The 19,711-nt window shown below is 42.3% G+C and overlaps 1 protein-coding gene across 1 annotated transcript in view; it reads left to right on the top strand.

The window, feature by feature from the left end:
* ccdc62 (coiled-coil domain containing 62) overlaps nt 1-19,402 on the top strand; it is a gene marked incomplete at its 3' end in the record, with an annotated part of 82,116 nt that extends 62,714 nt beyond the window's left edge. The window contains exons 9-11 of the mRNA XM_080742899.1: nt 17,376-17,476; nt 18,862-18,982; nt 19,340-19,402. Coding sequence (XP_080599025.1) covers nt 17,376-17,476; nt 18,862-18,982; nt 19,340-19,402 — 285 coding nt within the window. The remainder of the gene's footprint in view (nt 1-17,375; nt 17,477-18,861; nt 18,983-19,339) is intronic.
* Between the last annotated feature and the right edge of the window lie 309 nt (nt 19,403-19,711).

The following is a 19,711-nucleotide window of genomic DNA, read 5'->3' as shown; positions in this document are numbered from 1 at the left end:
GGCGGTAGGATGAATCCACTCAAGATGCTGAGGTCGTACTTGTTTTGTCCTGTTGGTTGGTTTCCTGTCCATGTCAAAGGCTAAGCATCGTAGCCTTGACTTTCTGAGACACGCGTTTCCCCCCTGGCTACAGATGGCAAAAATGTCATGAAGAAATCTGTCAGAACACAAAATCTGTCAGAACACAAAATACTCTGGATCCGGTTCCCCACATATCCTGCTCTAGTTTCTTATCAATCTGTAGAGGCCTCAGGATCAGAGGTTTACATTTTTCCTGGATATGGCTTGTTTGTTGTTAATAAACAGGTAGACTGCCTGTCTCTGCCACAGAAAACCTGTCTGGCAACGTTTTGTTGTCACTGATTTACTACTGTCCAAGTGCTCACTATGTTAACGGCAATATTATATTGCAATATACTATACAAACCATTACCATATAAAGTTGAAAGTGTAGCGAGCATGTGGTTGGGACTGGGAGAAGGAGAAATAGCATGTCAGAGCTTGCTTTGCTATGTGAGCTACAACTGCTACTTTTGCTTTGAGTAGAATGTCCCTTTGACTGGCCCTTTGGTGTGCCTTGTTGGAGACCAAAAGTTTAAAAAAACCACTAGCTCATTGCAGGAAACCACTCTTGGTATTGACCAACCAATTGTATTTACCACAGTTAAATTAGTAATCTGTCTTTCTAATAAGTACTACCATTGGTTAAAAAGGATTATTGTTTATAAGCCATAATGTCTCATGTATTCAATTGTGTATATTCCAGTAACTCCTGTTTGGTCTTCCTTCCAGGAGATTGAGGCCCAACGGGCACAACTGCAGAGGGAAGCAGAGATCATGAGGGACAATTTACTCGCCGAACTGGATGGGGCTGAAGCACTCGGGGCCCAGGTACAAATTTATGGTTTTATTGTTACAAACATGACATTTGGTCTGCAGCAACATAAAGTGGGCCGTAGAGTCGGTGTAGAGGCCTCCTGAGAAAAAGAAGGTCCCTAGTTCACATCCCGGTCCCGGCCTCGGTCTATGTGTTGAAGTGTCCCTGAGCAAGACAAGCAAACAGTTAACTACTGCCCCTAACTGCGCTGTAATTATAGCACCCTTGGTAAATGCACAAGCCAATAGCATGTGTTCTCCTCCCCCCACCCCCCTCTGCTCCTCTGCTCAACGCAGAGAACGCTGCTGTGTCATGACGTCAACACATTTGGTGCGACGCTCTCTGCACTCTGATTGGTTAGGGAAATTCTACACTTCCTGCAACAGTGCAAGCAACAGTGATCATAACGCGATCGCCCAGGCTTCTTTTTCTTCCGATCGCCAAAAAGAAGTCTGGGTTTCCGAGGCTACAGGATCAGTGTGGAAGTCCCTGGGTTGAACTGACAAAATAAACATTATATCCCTGTCACAGAAACATTGGTGAGCATTTGCCTGTGGTGGGGGACACAAAAGGCGTGATTCCTCAACCCACCAGGGTTCAGTTAGGTTCTTGAAAGGAGCGTTTGTTTTCGGTGATGACGATGGAGGTGCCCCGTCTCAGGCGACCATGAGCCATGTGAGACACAGACACCGCCGAGCGAGTGGCAGCGAGCGAGTCGAGCGTTGCGACGGTTGCATGAGCCAACTCAGCGCCGTTACCGACTTATGTGCCGTTATGGACAGAATAGTAAATGTTCAGCCCCTGACTTTCGGTACCTCCGCGCCGTCCAAGTGAATACAACGGAGCGCTCCCTACCTCCGGTTCAGCCAATCAGAAGCTTCTGCGGGGCGGATCTTAACTGAAGCCTGGTGGGTATTAGATACACGCGCATAAAAGCACCAAAAAAGGTATTGCAAAACTATTACCTCTTCCTCCCTGAAAACACATAAAGAACTTTGGTATGGTATTTAAATTATAAGAAAGGTAAGCATTGAAGAATCAATGTAAGATTTAAGAATCTAAAACTCTGTTACTCCTTAGTGCAAGATGCAAATAGCCACAGGTAGACAGTCTAGACACTCTCTGGACATTACACGACAGGCTTTGATTAAAGGCTGTTGTGATCACTGGTTTTCAACTGGGGTCTTGAAAGAGCCCAGGGAATTAACTAGGAAATGTCATCTTGATGTCTATAAATACACCTTAGGTGGAGCTAGATGGGAAAACAAATGTACAATTTGCATCCTGATTGTGCTTTATGGGTCTATTTTTAGAAAGGTATTTCCTATTGTTTCCTAAGATGAATGAAGTGAACTGGTCTCCCTGTGTACAATCTCTCGAGACTCAATGCTGGCTACGAGAGAGACAGACCGAGTGGGCGTCGCCCTTTCTTTGATGATGGGTTCCCAGATTGCCCTGGGTATGACTGAGCATGTCCAGGACATGCCACGAGGCGCATGTCAGTTAAGGGGGTCACCTCTTTCCCACATTGGCCTGTTACATCACAGGGTCGCACAGTTATCTAAGGATGGATGGCCTGCCTGCTTGAGGAAAACTAGCAAACTAGCAGGCATGCCAAGAAAACTGCTGTGAAATTATAAAGACAACTATGATGCATTTTTGTTTTACTGTAGAGTGAATACAGACAGGATGAAACGTGACACAGGTCAGAGGTCATGACCTAGGCCCAAAACACAACAAGGTTTCCTTTTGGTATGCATGTTGACTGATTGAACCACCAGGACATCCCAGCTGTGAAATCTAGAAGAACACAGAGAAAACTAGAAGCAGTGCTCTTCCGAGCACAGGTCTCCACCAGGCCAGGCGTCCTGGTGGTGCTATAATAGGCCAATGTAAAAAGGGTGGCATGTGTTCTTCGCCAATCTTAGACCAGTCGGACGCTGCATGCATGATTTGAGGCATTGTGTTCCAAAAATGTGTTTTGCTAAAGTCTACCTGCTGGTGGCGCTATAACAGGCCAATGTGAAAAGGGTAGCATTTGTTCCTTGACCTAGTGGGAATATGTGTGGCAAATTTCACGGTAATCGCAAGCTGCGTTGATGATTTGAGGCATTTTGTTAAAAAATTGAGCAATCCTGCAAACTTTGGAAGTCAATATTAGCCAATTAGGATGGAATATGAAATATCAGACGGATTGGACTTCATCACATGACTATAGAGATACTGTGTACCAATTTGCATGATTGTTGGAGAAAATCTGATGGAGTAATAGCAAATAATGTGTTTTACATAAGTTGTCCTCCTGGTGGCGCTATAAAAGGCCTATGTGAAAAATACAGGGAAAGGGTTTTTCCTTGGCCTCTAGGGAGTGCGCTTACAAAGTTTGAAACTGATCGGTGGAGTTATAGATGCCTTAATGGTCCACGTCACATTGATATAAACCAGTATGCGCACGCCGGTCGGCACCAAATGAACCCCACCGTTCATAGGATGCAATGGATGGCACTCGTGTTTAAAAATGCATTCCATCAAACTTTCAGATGCCGTTTTTCTCCCAGTGTGGAGGAAGAATGCTTAGGATTTTTACTGTAAATTCTCACTCTTGAAATATATAATCCTTAGTTTCTGTTGATTGTAAACAATAATAGCGATTCAAAACAGTTGTCCTTCAAACCCCACCTCTATTCACCGTCATCAGAAGAGGGAGCGCTCCTCTTGATCACCCACCCGATCCACTGGATCACCAGAGCGTCTACTGCTCGCCCAGCTGCAGTCCATGAAGCCTAATTATGCTCCGTCCTGCGACGGTGTCGCGCGCAGAGCCGCAGACCTCCAAGCTCAGAAGGGTTGCATTGGTGACGCGATGTGAGTTTGTATATCAGCTACTCGGTTGACGTGGAACACCGTTGCGCAATGAAGTATATATGTCTCGATAAGGGCGCACCCATGGGAGCACCTCACTAGCACACAAGAGGAGGTTGAATAACCAGTGCTCCCCAAAACAACAGGTTTGGGGATCTGTTGGGAATTGATTACATGATACAGTCAGCTGTGCATTCAGTCTCAATGTTTGTAAACAAATAATTGGCCTATTGGTAAAACCACAAATCGACCTGTTATAGCACCACCATGAGGCTGATTTAAAAAAAAGGGGCATTTCTTCCTAGGCCTAGTGGGAATGTTTGAGTGCGATTTCATGATAATTGCACTTTGCGTTTGTGATTTGAGGCATTTTGTTCAAAACGGCTCAATCCTACAAACTTTGGAAGCCAATGTTAGCCAATCAGGATGGAATATGCAAAATCGGACAGATCCATGTCGATCATATGACTGTCGGGATACTGCCTACCGATTTGTACGGAGGGGAAAACATACTCTCCCCCATGCTTTCGCTGGTGGAGACAATAAACAGACATCGACTGCAACAACGTCTATGCAGGAGAATAATTTTCAAATGTTTTTCAGTGCCTATGTCCATTTATTGAGAATATTGAGTTTGTTGCTGCTGCTGAATTATAGGACTACTGCAATGTTTTAACACAAACAAGCATCATGTGTGTGTGTACAGGACAATGCTGGATCATCCTCATTAAGAGATTTCTAATCTTGATATGTAATGTTTGTATTTTGTGTGCCTTTTTTTTCAGGCTGCCCTCTTTCAAAGGAACATCCCGAGGGTGGAGCAAAATACCACCCCGGAGGGGGAGGAGGGAAAATGCTGCTGTCTATGTTGCTAACAAGTAAAAATGGCATCGTGGGGAATTAATACTTCCGGACTAAAATGACAGACAAGATGGAAAATATACCAGTGGAGACAGCTGAGAGAAGTATAATCATGGTGATGCTTGGACAGGCCTGAACGTAAAAAACTGTCACGTACCACCTCAAAACCATTCGATGATGTCTGTGATGTTTGCTTGTTTAAACTCATGGTTCTCAAGTCCTGGGCATGGGTGCTCCGAGTTCTGCTGGTTTTTACTTTTGCCATGACACGAAAACCAGCAGGACTCATTTAGACCTGTGATATCATGGTAATGCAGTTAACAATCTTGCACAACACTAGCAACTACTGTATATGGGTCCCATGCAGGATTGAGGCTTGGAGGGCCCTGAACGGCATGAACAGTGTATGGAACTCTAGCCTCCCCCGCCAAATCAAACAGTGGAGTCTGTTCTCCTCTATGGCAGTGAATGCTGGACCCTGAAGCCAACCCTGCAGAAGTCTCTAGATGGGTGCTACACTAGAATGTTGCGTGCAGTACTCAACATCAACAGGAGTGCACATGTTACCAACAGGAGCCTGTATGAGGGAATACCAAGGGTAAGCGAGAAAATTGCCACCAGAAGAATGAGACTAGCAGGACACTGCCAAAGACACCAGGAGCTTCCAACCAGCAAATTGGTACTGTGGGAGCCAACACATGGGCACCGGTCGCGAGGACGTCCCACAAAAACATACGTGGACGTACTCAAGGAAGACGTAGGGACACAGAACACCAATGAGCTGGCCAGATGTATGGAGAACCGAGATGACTGGAAACAACGATGGAGGGCTCGTCTGAGGACGACCTAGAGAGAGAGCGTCATTTAGGGACATATACAGGTTCACTCTTTTTCACTTGTGTAGGTTGTCAATTGTAATGGTACTGTTGTTAACTCAGCTGTCTCTTTTTTTTTTAATGGCTACATTTCTAACCAGCCCTCTGAGAAGTTGGAATATGCTGCGTGGAATATCTACTTGTGATATATACAGTATATGTTATTAGTAATGTGTTGAATTCACTCATATTATATATATATATATATATATATATATATATATATATATCAGGGGTGCAACATATCGAACCGAATATCGAAAATCGAACCGAACTGAAAAATATCGAACCGAATGACCCTGTACCGAACAATACAATACAATACCACTCCACATCCCCCTGGAACCCCCTCAAGGACCCCTAGGGGTCCGCAGAGCCCACTTAGAGAACCACTACCCTAGAGGTTGGGTACCGTATTGTTCAAAGTTAAAGAAAAAATACATAGTTATAAAGTTATAACTGTCTGATAGAGTAAAAAGCATTTACTCGTATCCCTGTTCATTTGAAATGGATATCACAAAGAGTGAAAATGCTCTGTTCCAAAATGTTAAATATTCATTTTGAGGTTTCTAGGAAGGTACTCTTAGAACCCAAACTTACAAAAATAAATGTATAAACTATAAAAAGTATAGTGAAAATAGCAGATCTACAAGCCCACAACACACCATTTCAGATTTTGTCTTTATTTACTTGTCCACCACTGTCATTCAATACCTCAAAATGCAGTGGATCAAGTCAAAACTCTATGTTGGGGGACCTACTGTATTTTCAAATCAATCACCTAATTTTATTAGGTTGAAATTAAGTCCATGCTGCACTCTGGTAGAGATGTTTGCAGTTGAGGAAGGAATCCCTATGGCCGCAATCACACATATGCGTGAGACATCTTCTCCGTATCGTTTGAGAATGAGAGGGGGGTCCAATTCATTTTCTATGTAAGTCACGTGGTTTCATGTCGTTGCCGTGTCTCTTGCTCAACCGAAGGCTGTCTTTTGACAAATAAAAAATCACACTTGTGTGAACTGAGCGGTGGAGGCTGCGCGTGTGTGTGTGCGTGCGCGTGTGTGTGTGACTGTGAGTGTGCCTGGCCTGGCCTGGCCTGGCCTGGCCTGGCCTGGCCTGGCCTGGCCTGAACAACAGCGCCCCTCCCTTAACATGTGTGGTCAGAAAAGGTATTGCAGGCTACATACAAACAGACAGACAGACACGGACGGATACCCACACACACGGCTACGTCTAGGAGACGGTGTGACCACCGCTCAAAAACCATGTGACCTTCATTGAGAATGAATTGGATTTACCCACCCCCCCTCATTCTCAAACGACACGGACACGATAGCTGTCGCAAATGTTTGGACGGCGCCTAAAAGATAAGGTAAGATAAGATAAGTAACATAAACATAATATTGCCAAATTAAACAAAACAAGACAAAGTGTGTGCTGAGTGAATATTATGATCAATCCAAGTTAGCAGTGCACTATGAGCAGTGTAGAAATCAGATATATATTTTTTATATTATGCTTTAAAGAACTAGTTTTTAAACCTAGCGTTTTTATTGTAGCAACATTTCTGTTTTTATGTACCGTGAATGTATGTTGTCTTTTTAACCACCACAATTAGCAAAAGGTGTCGTGTTCCAGATCACTCACTATTATGTTTAAAATTTGCTATGCGGCCGCAAGTTGGTAATACTGATGAAATTAATGAACGAAATAAAGAAGAAAGTAACACAGTAGATTGTGCAGAGTTGTAACAAATCAAATTTGTTCAGATAAAATGAAAAAAGGATTAAAAGAACTGGTCGATAATGCAAAAAACACAGAATAGCTGGTATAGTGGAATCTGTGAACTTTTGTATGGGGAGTTGGGAAATGGCCAACGTAGGTCTAACTAACAACATAAAATTTATAGGCCAAATAAACAGTTTGGGAATGATGAGTTGAAACGTTTGTGGAAGGCAATGCGTAGAGATGAACTCATCTATCCTTATATACAATTTAGAAGTTAGCCACTCCCTGAGAAGTTAATCACGCCCCGTGTACTGTATCCCGCTGCTACTGCAGCTATGTTAGCACAGACCCACGGCCCAATTCCCAAAACCATTTAACCAACAGCACAATCATACCTCTCGCTTTTGGACCGTCGCTATTTATTGTCTCTTTATGCATTCTTTTACCTTCTTTGCCCCGCTTTTCTGCCTCAGCCGCGAACGGTGCTACGTCACATATTCTTCCTGAAAGGTCTGTCCTTCTTCCTGAGACGACAATCACTTATCCTTTACAGTCTCTCCTTCTTCCGTGTCTCTCAAGTAAACGTCCCTGACGTATGTGGATGCGACGTGCCTTTGCGCAAGTGGAACCTATACTTCTCTGCCGGAGCCGCCGCTACGTCACTGACTCCACCTTTGCCTTCAGAACCCATGTCGCCTCTCGCGACCGAGTTTTTCCCGGTGAACCTAAGCGCAACGGTGGGGGCTTGGGAGTGTGGGGAACACGCACCACTGACTACTATTGCTGATGATGGAGAGCTTATATAGCTTAGCCTTTGTATTGAAAATGAGAGGCACTCTTGCCGATTTATTAAGAGTCGAGACTCGTCGCCAATTGCAAGATATTTAAAAGTTATTTGGGGCCATGATGATGATGATATCCTTTTCTTCCCACAACTAGACTAAGGATTTATGTGCGAACACTAGGATTCGCCCGCCGAAGGCGGGCGATATTCTAGTTTAAAATACAAAGGAGATAAGACTCAGAGAGAATAGTATAGTCATATTTAAGTTAAGTCAAAATATGTTTGATAAGAGGTTATTTTAAAAGGCAGTATAATAAAGGTTATCTTTTACATTTGGAAGAAACACACGCAGCCAATCCACAACGTTTTTGGGATCAGATTAATAAGCTTGGCCCAAAAAGGCAGAAGAAAATACCATTGGAGGTTTATGATGATACAGGTCAACTAGTTACTGACATTCAAAAGGTTTTAAGTGAATGGGAAAGGTGCTTTAGGGAGCTGTTTTCAGGGAACCAAGATGGAGATTATTTTGATGTAGCTTTTGCAGATAATATCGGTTTACTTAAATCCCAGGTAGAAAAGCAACCACCCTCACCTGTAATCTGGAAAATGTTTTAAATGAGGTCATTGATATTGAGGAGGTGAAAGTGGCTATTGCCGCCCTGAAGGTGGGCAAAGCCTCAGGTTTTGATGAAATAACAAATGAAATACTTAAAAGTACGTGGTTCACTGAGGCACTTCATGTTTTATTAGATTTTTGTTTTGAAACTGGTTCTATTCCTTCACCTTGGTATAAATCTATCGCGAGTCCAATCCCCAAATCCCCTAAAAATGACCCTAGAATACCTTTAAACTATCGTGGTATCAGTCTTTTGAGCACGGTTTATAAAGTGTATTCCTCCATTCTTAATTCTAGACTTACAAATTATTTAGAAGTAAATGATTTGTTAGTAGAAGAACAGAATGGGTTTAGAAAGAATAGAGCCTGTATCGAATCATCTCTGTCACCACTGTAGTTAACAACAGAATAATGCAGAACAAGTCATCTTTTGCCTGTTTTATCGACTTCCAAAAGGCGTTTGCTTTCGTTAATCGTGATTTAGCTTATCGTCTGCTGGAAGAGGGTATTTATGGAAAGTTGTATTGGGCTTTACCAGGGGTGCTCACACTTTTTTGACTGGAGAGCTACTTTTAAAATGACCAGCTCAACATGATCTACCCACCCCAAAAGAATTTACCTGGGGGGGCTTTGGAATAGTAGCGGCACTGGCGTTAAGACACAAACACACTTGAAATGGGAAATGGAAGTGATACATACACGCTTGAAATGGAAAATGGAGGGTATACAAACACACTTGAAATGGCAAATGGAAGTGATACAAACGCACTTGAAATGGGAAATGGAAGTGATAGGTTTTTGGGTTCTTTGTAATGCTACTGACTTGAAACCAAAGCATTGCATTGGGGGGGGTTTGCCTACTTTAGAAGCAGTGTATGAACTCAGTAATGAACTCAGAAACTGGGAGACGTGCCTTTAAGTTTAAAGCACCAGCTGACTTTAATATCCTGCCCTTGTCCCTTAGAGCAATTTCAAATTGTAATGCTTTCAAATCTTCTCTATGGGCCCATCTTACAACTAGCTGCTCTTGTTTTTGATTGTAATTATGCTTAACTAAATTGTTTGTATTTATTTTTCATGCTGATCTGTTATTTGTATAATCTGTGCATCTGCAAAGTTTTGTTATTTTTATTTTTATGTTTCATTTCTATATCATTTTTATTCATCTTTATCACTAAGGATACTAGTATACTGTTGGAGTGGGGGGTGTAGTGGGGGTTGAAATGTTGGAGGAGCCTTATATGTATGTTTTGTTTTGTTATTCTGTGTTGTTTATTGTTGTTGTTGTTGTTTGTTGTGCTTGAGGAAAACCTTGAAAAGGAGTTGCTGCAACTCAATGGTTGATCCTCTAACGAAATTTTAAATAAAGTGTAGAAGCAGTAAAGGGAGCTGACAGGCAAGTCAAGTCACCTTAATTCAAGTGACAGATGACAAAATGACAGGTTTTGTGTTTTTTGTTTATAATTATTTCCCTTTATATTAGGGGCATGTTATATGGTCTACCTGCACAGCCTTTGTGATCTACTGGTAGATCACGATCTACCTTTTGGGCACCCCTGGGCTATACAATCTCTGTATAAAAACCCTCAGGCTTGTGTTAGAGTTAATGATTACTGCAGGGTGGTTTCCAACGTCATCTGGTGTCAAGCAGGGGGATTGCCTCTCCCTACCCTATTTGCAATATTTATTAACAATCTTGCTAAGGAAATCAAACAACTTGGACTAGGTTTAATGGCAGTAATAAATTAGATATCTTGATGTATGCAGATGACAATTATTCTAGCTGAAGATTAGTATGATTTACAGAAAATGTTACTGTGTACCGAGAACTGGTGTAAAAAAAATGGAAACTGACAGTTAATCATAGTAATGCATAGATCATGCATTTTAAACAAACCAGAGTAAAAAGAAGTGATTTTCAGTTCTATCTAGGGGAACAAAGATTACAGTATGTTGAAAACTACAAATACCTAGGTCTTAATCTGGATGAACATTTACACTTTGAATACGGATCAGCATTGGCAGGATCTGCTGGTAGGGCTCTGGGTGGCATAATAGCAAAAACCAAACTGGGTGATCTGGGATATGTTGCTTACTCCAAACTATTTCACCTGTGTGTTTGCCATGTCATGGACTATATGGCAGGTGTATGGGGCTCAATCACAAATATGAAAGGGCAAATAGTAGTAGTAGTAAATCTTTATTTCGGTCCATTTAAAACAATACAGTCATTTAGGTAAATCCACTAGTGGCACCGAAAAGGAATAGGCTGAAGCCATAAGGCTTATAATGCCTACCCTTTGTGAAGAGTAAAATTAAAATGTCTAGGTGTGCATAAATTTGCCCCTGTATTGGCAATAACAGGAGATATGGGATGGGTGTGAAGTAAGGTGGAAGGGCAGCATGGTAGCCTTGTGGAATAGATTAATCAGAATGCCATGAGAATCGAGTTGCCAAGAAAATAATTATTTGGGATGTATCAATAAAAGGTTCATGGGCAAGTACTGTGGAGGAGATACTTATAAGAACTGGATTACCTGACAGTTTCCAAAATAACAGTATTGTAAACATCTCTATGGTTAAAGAAACACTTAATAGATCAGAACAAATGGTCACAGGATATATTGCACAAGCCAAAATTGAGAACGTTTGTTATGATGAAAAGCAGTTATGCTTGTGAAAAGTATGTCTGTGCTCCATTATCCAAAAGACAAAAATCTCTATGTGCCCAACTCCGTTCTGGGATCTTGCCCCTGCACCTTGAAACTGGTAGATATAGAGGAGTAGTGGAGGAAGAGAGGGTTTGTATTTATTGTGACATAAATGATATTGAGAATGAGTTCCACTTTATGTTCTACTGTCCTTTGTATCATGAGCTACGTCAAAGACTGTTTAATAAGTGTAAAAACCTAGATTTGATAGGGTTAAGTGACGCAGAGAGACTTAGTTGGATTTTTGAACACAACATATTTGCACTGGCAGAATATTTAGAGAAAGCATGGGACAAACAGACAAAGAAAACATATATGTAAGGTAGGCTATATTTATTTTGTTTGGGCATTTCTTTTATTTTATTTTTTTATATTGTTGTGCACTGTGTGCAGTTTCCAATAATGGAATGTGTTGTTTATTAATGTTTGGTGTCTTATAATCCCGTAAGGGGTGGGTCTTTTTGACAAGACACGAAAAATAAAAATTCATTCAAATTCATTCATTAATTCACTCACTCACTCACTCACTCGCACGCACGCACGCACGCGCGCATGCACGCAGGCACACACACACACACACACACACACACACACACACACACACCCGACCCGAAGCATGATGAAATAACAGTTTTACTCACCCCCTAGAATTGGACCTTTCTTGCCTTGGCTGCAGCAAAGTTTTCAATAATTCTGGAGTATTCCAAACTGCGAGCTATTTCGTGCTCAATAGCCATTTCTGCTAGTCCATTGAGACGGTCTTGAGACATGCTTACTTGATCTCATGTAGTTCTTCAGGAGCTTCAATTTGGAAAAGCTTCTCTCGGCAGAGGCCACGGTTACTGGAACAGTCAACAGTATGCGCAGGGCAACACTTAAGATTTGGATACATACCAAGACGCCTTTCTCGTAAATATAACACAACATGCCAAATGGAGATTTGGGCTTGTTTTGGGGATAGCTGTTGACAATTAGTTTTATCTCAAGACACATGTCCTGAGCATCAATGTCCCCCATTTCCTCAGCAAAACGTGTACACCTCTCAGGCAGTGCGCCATCTTCAATCGCTGTCCGCATGTCCGCGGTGCTGAAGAGGAATCCACATACATCATTGAAACTATCTAGCTGTGAGAATCGCTCTCTGATGCTGGATAGAGCCTTGTCAATCAGGGGGAGAAATATATCACGCTTGTACCTTTCTTCAGGTGTAATTGGTGGGCGATCATTTTTACCCTCATAATCAAATAGAGCTGTTTTTTCCTCTGTCGCTGTTCTGGGAATCGAGTGGTTATTTCCACTGTGGCCTGTTCAGCAATCGCTCGTGCGTCTGCGCGCATTCATGGACCCGTTCTCTCTGAAGTCCTCGAGAAATAGAATGACAGCACGGATTTCGTTTAGAAGGGCTTCCATGCTGACTGTATAGGACTTTGTTGTAGTTTGCTCACTTTATTTATTTGAAACAAAATGTCATGCCACACCACAACGCTCACGACAAATGGCCCGTTATTATTTATTTTGACAGGATTTTGGCCTCTGTTGCCGTTACACCATCTTTGTGCTGGAGTGCATAATCCTCCAGCGCTCCCAGTGCTATGTGAACCTCTTCTAGGTGGTAATGCAACAACTTTACGCTCTCTATAAGTGATTCCCAGCGGGTGTCAGTCAGAGACTCAGAGAGGGCTTTTACACTCAGCCCAGAATCAGTCACGTGTTCCTTCAGTATTGCCCAGCGAGGAGGGGAAGAGCTAAAGAGGTAAGTATATTCTTTGAAGGATTCCAAAAAAAGTGACAGCATTCACAGAGGACTTGGCAGCATCACAAACAACTAAGTTTAATGTGTGGCTGCTACAAGGCATGTAGCCTAGTGTGCTTTTTTGTTGAGATCGAGGATTCGTTTTTGCACGCCCTGATTCTTGCCTTTCATGTTACTCCCGTTATCATAACTTTGGCCCCTGCAGTCAACTGATGTCGAGACCCAGTTTTTCCAGATGGCTCAAGAAAGTTTTGCACAGTGCTTCACCTTCCTGTTGTGGACTCACATGGAATAAATCCAGTGAAATGCTCATTGCTCAGCAATAGAAACAAGTTAACAACAGCAGGCTTTTCTTCTGTTTTTGGGACACAATTCACAATGCGCAAAATGACTGACATCTGTTCAATGTGGTGGGTGTACAGTCCAGAATCACTGAATAATATTTTGAGTTGTGCACCTTTTCACAGACGGACTGGAGAACCATCCCTCCTATCCTCACAATCAGCAAGTGGTTAACCAGACCTAACACAACAACACCCCCTGGCGGTAGTGGTGTGTGTGATAGAGGCTGGCAACGCCAGGCAAATACCGCCAGAGAGTCCTCACACTGGACTGGAGCAGCCCTGTGCACGCTCACAAGGTGAGAAACTATTAGTCTTTATGCCAGAATTAATCTGAAGCTTTGTATGTTGATGAAAACATACATGCCATCATGATAAATAACATGTGAGTGAGTGAGGGCATCAATATATTGTGATATAAGACTGGATATCATCTTGGATTTTGGTAATATCGTGATATGGGAAAAGTGTTGTCTTTTCCTGGTATTAATCATTTAAGTACTAATTTATACATTATATATTTTTCTACACTTTGTAAAAATAGTGAAAATTGCTGATCTACAATCTCGCAAGGCATTGCATTGTGATTTTCAATCAATATATAGGTGTTTGGTCAAATATGTTTTGATTTTTGATTTTGTCCATATTACCCAGTCCTACTCTTATTGTGTTCATAATTCTCCTTCCAAATAGTTTTACAAACAAAATTAATAAGTCTTGATCCATCCATCTTCAACCGCTTATCCGGAATCGGGTCGTGGGGGTAACAGTTCCAACACTTTTATGGTGATTTAAAAAAAATCCCATTCCCTCACCCATTCAGGCCTCGAAAACTCGCTGAGGGGAGAGTAATTAATGTTTTGTTGGGCTATTAGATGAGCTGCAGAAGCGTACTGAGGTGATCCGGGTCCTCACCAAGCGTGTCAGGATGGTGGAAACCAGGGAGAGGGAGATCCAACAGGAACTCGCCGTCGCCCAGCAGCAGCTCCAGAAGATTGGACACAAACTACAGGACACCAGCCAAAAATACCAAGACCTCGAGGTGCTACGAAAGCATTAACACCAACATCTTTTGTGTCTCATCAGAAATCCAATGATAAGGTTTAGTAGAAAGATGCAATTTTGGAAATTGTGAGTGTGTTTTCCCTGACGTGAGTCACATTTGGAAATTAATTCTGCAGTTCGGTTAATATCAGAACACTTGCAATTCTGGGAAATTGCAAGTGTGGTTGCCGTTTTTGCATTTCCCCATTCAAGTCAACGAGGCTATTTCATAGAGTATCTTTTAGCCAATAAGCCCTATTCACGGCCCGCCCACTCAGCAAATTTCTCAGCAACTTCCTGACGTCAGCTTTGAAGGGTAAAATAACACAGAAATTGCTGGACTTAAAGCCAACAAATCATTATTTCGAACGGTAAAGTAAATTATAACGCTTTGTGCCTTTTACTATCTTGTGTTCTTGATCATGCTCGCCGTATATTATACTTTACTATTCGGAAATTGCATTAAATTTGCGATTTCTGTGTTAACTCTATGGGCTTTTAGCAGGGTTTACCCTTCAAAACGTGACTTCAGCACCAGGAAGTTGCTGAGTGGGCGGGCCGCGAATAGGGCTAATAAGGAAGCAACATATGTTTTTAGAGCTGAGGTCTTCAACATTTTCAGGCCAAGGACCACTTAGCTGAGAGAGAGATGAAGCAGGGACCCCCTCTACATATTGTATAAATGTGTGATGCAGATTTTCATCGATTTCATAGATAGATTAATAATTTATCTTTAGCAACAGTGTCAAATGTACGGCTTTATTTTGTTTCTTTATCTTGTCAAGTAAAGAGGGAGGTAGTTTAAATGTATCCATCAAGTTATTACTTTATACACAGATACAGCAAAATGTAGGTCTTTCAGCTTAAATGCAGTTAAGACATGATAGTGGGAAGGGAGGTTATGGGAGGGTTTGAGTACATTTTAAAGATTGAGATATGTGCAACCCAACCAAGGTATATTATTTGATGACTTATTGATCTTACCAGTAACAGATGATAATAGAAGATGAACTGTTGTTTTTGCTTTTTGAAGAGCTACAGCAGCATTTAACACAAAGCAGTGCCCAGAGAGAGGAGATCATCCGTCTCAAACAGGAGGCACAGCTCCTGCGTAGGGAGCTGGCCTTGTCAGGTACTGTAACAATCACACTGTGCCAAGCATACCACATTTAATGTAGGTGCCCCCGCCCCAGTGAGAACATGCTAGATCCATCTAAGCCAGTGTTTCAAATTTCAAGGTCTCCCTTTAACTCTGACAGTGTACAAATGGAACCAAATGAACCCTAACGGGTTAATTTGGTTCCCACACCGTCAGAGTTACAGACTTGTATGGGTCAATTTAGAATCCCCTAGGAACCCACAGAGTCCCTGGAATCTACATTGAGAATCACTGATCTAAACGAGGGCTGTTTTAAAGGAGAGGTAACAGAACACATTCTAAGCATTGTAAACTGCAGTGAGATATCAAACTGTAGTCAAAGGTTTTATGGAATGCATTGAACGAACGCAGTTCATCAAAATAAAAGACATTGCACGTTATTTCCTTTTCCTGCAGTTTGCCTCCCCTGCAGTGGGGTTAAGCATGCCTAAAATGTGACGTATCTGAGCGTGCCATACTTAACCTCGGATCCAAGCCACGATCATGCAATGGTTCATTGTCTTTACTATCTTTGTTTTTCTTGATTGTGATCATTGTGTGGGTCATTTTACCTGCCAGAATGTCAGCTCATTGTCACTGTAAACAAGATGAGCTAGTTCTCCTTGCTTGTTGAGCAGTGATTAGTCATGTTAATGATGGGCCATTTTCCACCAGGAGAGGGCGATAGCTGGAAGGATGAGCTGCTACTACTGGCTCGCTCTAAACAGGAACGCACAGAGTCTGAGCTGAACTGTATAACTTTGCTAGAACAGGGGTCTTCAACGTTTTCAGGCCAGGTACCCATTAGCTGAGAGAGATGAAGCAGGGACCCCCACTACATATTGTATAAAATTGTGTTGCAGAAGAAAGATTTTCATAGATTTCTTAGATAGCTTAAACTTGTTTGCGTTGCGAGGCGTTGTAAGCTTGTAGATCTGCTATTTTTGGGTAATGTTCCACCCAGAATAGGGATGCTAGGGTTCAAGTGGTTAATGTAAAAATGATCATATGATCATATCACACAAAGATTTTACGGCCCCCCCCTGTAGTATCTCTGAGGACCCACTAGGGGTCCCGGACCCCCTGTATAAGAGCCCTGAGCTAGAAAACAAAACAATCACCCACTAACAACTGAATTGTAGTATTTAATTGCATAAACAGCTCTCCAGCCTCTATACCTCAGTGTATGAGGTACTTGTTTCCTCGTTCTTCCCCTTCACAGTGTTGTCTGATGTCAGAGGTACCAATCTGGTTTCACAGCATACCTTAGGCCGGGTGTGCTGGAATTCCTCAGCTTTGGCTCTGTGACCTGAGCTGTACAATAATGACAAAAGCACAGCACAGCACAGCGTTTTGGACATGACTTTTTTTTTACATTATTAGAATTTAACAGTCTGGGGGCGCCCGCTGGCCTAGTGGTCAAGGCGCATACCACACACGAGGCTATGATGCCTGCTGGCGTCGCTGGTTCGATTCCTGATCCGGACGACCTTTGCCACATGTCATTCCCCATCTCTCTCCCTATTTCCTGTCAGTCTACTATACTATCAAATAAAGGCATAAAAAGCCCAAAAACAGATCTTAAAAAAAAAAAAAAAAAAGAATTAACAGTCTGTTTCTCACACAACACTGACGTGTATTATTATCTTATTATTAATGCCACGCCGAAACTAGGCTGACCTACTGTACGACGTGCTGTGAGCTTGTAGGTCGGCTATTCTTGGCACCGGCATGCGACGAAGTGTGAATCAGGCTTAGAAATGACAATGATGTTTTGAGGTGTGTGAGAATCAGCAGAATGACCTGCAGCTGTTGCAGCTGAACCTGGACAGCACCCGTGAAGCCCTGAGGGAGAGGAACGGAAGAGGATCAGACGGCAGGTCAATGTGAAATGTGGACGATATTAAGCTGCAAGTGTTGTTCTAGTGCCCAAATCATCTCTCATGACACCTGACCCAATGTTTCTCTGCTCTGAGCAAGCATTTGGTAACAGTGGCAAGGATCCCCTCTCCCCCTTTACTCGATGCCGCGCTTTGAGCTTATATATCTGCTATTTTTTAATAGTTAAAGCATAAAATAATGGTTAAAGTGGTTCAAATCTAAAGTGACACAGATTTGCTTTCAGGCCTAAATGGCTTTTGGGTGGGCGGCCATCTGCCTTGACGATGTTGAGTGGAAGAGGGAGGGAGAGAGACAGAGATTTACAGACCGAGGGTGGGAGGGAGACACAATGACGGACAACAACAATAATACAAACAGCAACGGCAAATAGTGACAATAACAAGAATAGCAGCTATAATAATAGACTGCAGTTGTATTCCATGTGACCCCACTCGGGGGTCATGATCATCCATGGGAACCTATGAAAGGAAAAGAAACGAAGTCACGCACACTGTCTTCACTTAGAGCTGTGACATCGTTTCAGTCTAAACAACCTTCGTCAAATCGAAGGCTAATAAACCACTGCTTTAAGTGGGGACAGTGTGCGGGACTTCCATCTTTTTTCATGTTGCACTGGTTGCCTGCTCCTACTAAACACTACTTAACCTGTGAAATGAGAAAGCACAAAGGCTTCGGGGAAGACGTTCCAGAATGATGGGTTGGTGAAATGTATCGATGCATACAGTGTTGGTAGTAATACGCACTGATAGGACACAAAACCTAGAGAAAGAGAGGGAAAATCATGAAATTCCTGGAAATATTTTGAAATTAGAAAAATATTTTTCCAGTACTGGAAAAGTTTTGGAATTAATCAAGGGTCCTGGAAGGTCCTGGAAAAAATATGCATTGTCTTTGGTTATTGATTTTGTTAATACTACAAATTCAACATTGGCTAAATTGTCAAATATTAGCGGCAGAAATTGGGAAAACAGCCGATCTACATGCTCAACGCGAGGCGTTGTGAGCATGTAGATTTTCACCATAGGAATAGACCTGTTAGGCAGAGCATGTCGATTTTCACAATAAAATATATGATTATTTCAGGGGTCACGGCCTGAAAAGGTTGAGAACCACTGGCATACACTACCTGTCTTTAGGCATTGCACATAGGAGTAAGCGACTCGTTATTGAGCTGAATTATTGTTAGTCCTGGAAATCGGGTTAAATATTCTGGAAAGGTTTTGGAAAAGTTTTGGAAATTAATTGGTAAAAATGTGTGGGAACCCTGGATCAGATGAAGAGGGAGTCAGGGAGAGGAAGTGGTGATGGAGAGAGGAAGAGAGCGGGTGGAGATGGTCCTAAACAAGTATCTTCTTTCTCTCAGCCAAGGTGATTCAACGTGTGGATATCTGGACCAGTTATTGACTTCCCCAAGGATGACAACGTCTGGGCCTGTAAATGATAAAGGTTCTCTGTCAACAGTCAATCAGCGAGACTCAGTCAGTGTGACCTGGGGGTTTTCTTAGCAGCCTCAAATGATGTAAGTTAAATAGCCCTTTATGTTAGGAATAGATCATTTCTATCTATTCTGTTTGAAACAAAATGAAATTAGTTTACCGGAGTCTTGACCCGGGCAGACCTAAACTCCTCTACACCAAAGTTTTTCGCTGAAAATAGCTGATCTACAAGCTGAATAAGGATGCTAGCCAGGCTCCAGGATTAAATAACTAACAGGAAAATCTCTTCCCAAAAGTATACTACCCATACCAAGTGAGTGAATAGTGTATCACTTTTGATGGCCATGTTAACGAGACTCTTGTTTCTTTTGTCAGGGTAATTATTCCTTCTCGTATTGTCTGCAGCGAATGCTGGATGAGTCGAGGGAGATGGTAGCCAGTTTGGATCTCAACACCCAGCACAGGTAGGTCCAAACATAGGAAGACAAAACAGGGTAAAAGTCACAGTAAAGACAGAAATCTAAGTCAAGCGACACATCTAGGAACCCAACTGGCAGGTTTTATTTTAAAGGTTATGGGGAAATCTCGCTTTTTCGACGGCACATCATTTCGACTAAGGGTTAGGGTTAGGTTTAGCCATAGTTTTACTGAGGTTAGGGTTTGGGTTAGGTTTAGGCATAGTGGTTAACATTCACCAGGTTAGCATTCACCAGCGTCGGCAGGTTAGCATTTCACCAGGTTAACATTCACCTGCGTCAAAAAGATGTGCCGTCGAAA

Source organism: Nannobrachium achirus (assembly GCF_963921795.1).
Source record: "Nannobrachium achirus genome assembly, chromosome: 15".
In the NCBI taxonomy this organism is placed as follows: Eukaryota; Metazoa; Chordata; class Actinopteri; order Myctophiformes; family Myctophidae; genus Nannobrachium; species Nannobrachium achirus.
Note: the sequence above shows the minus strand (reverse complement) of the source record. Positions and strands in the feature narration are given on the sequence as shown.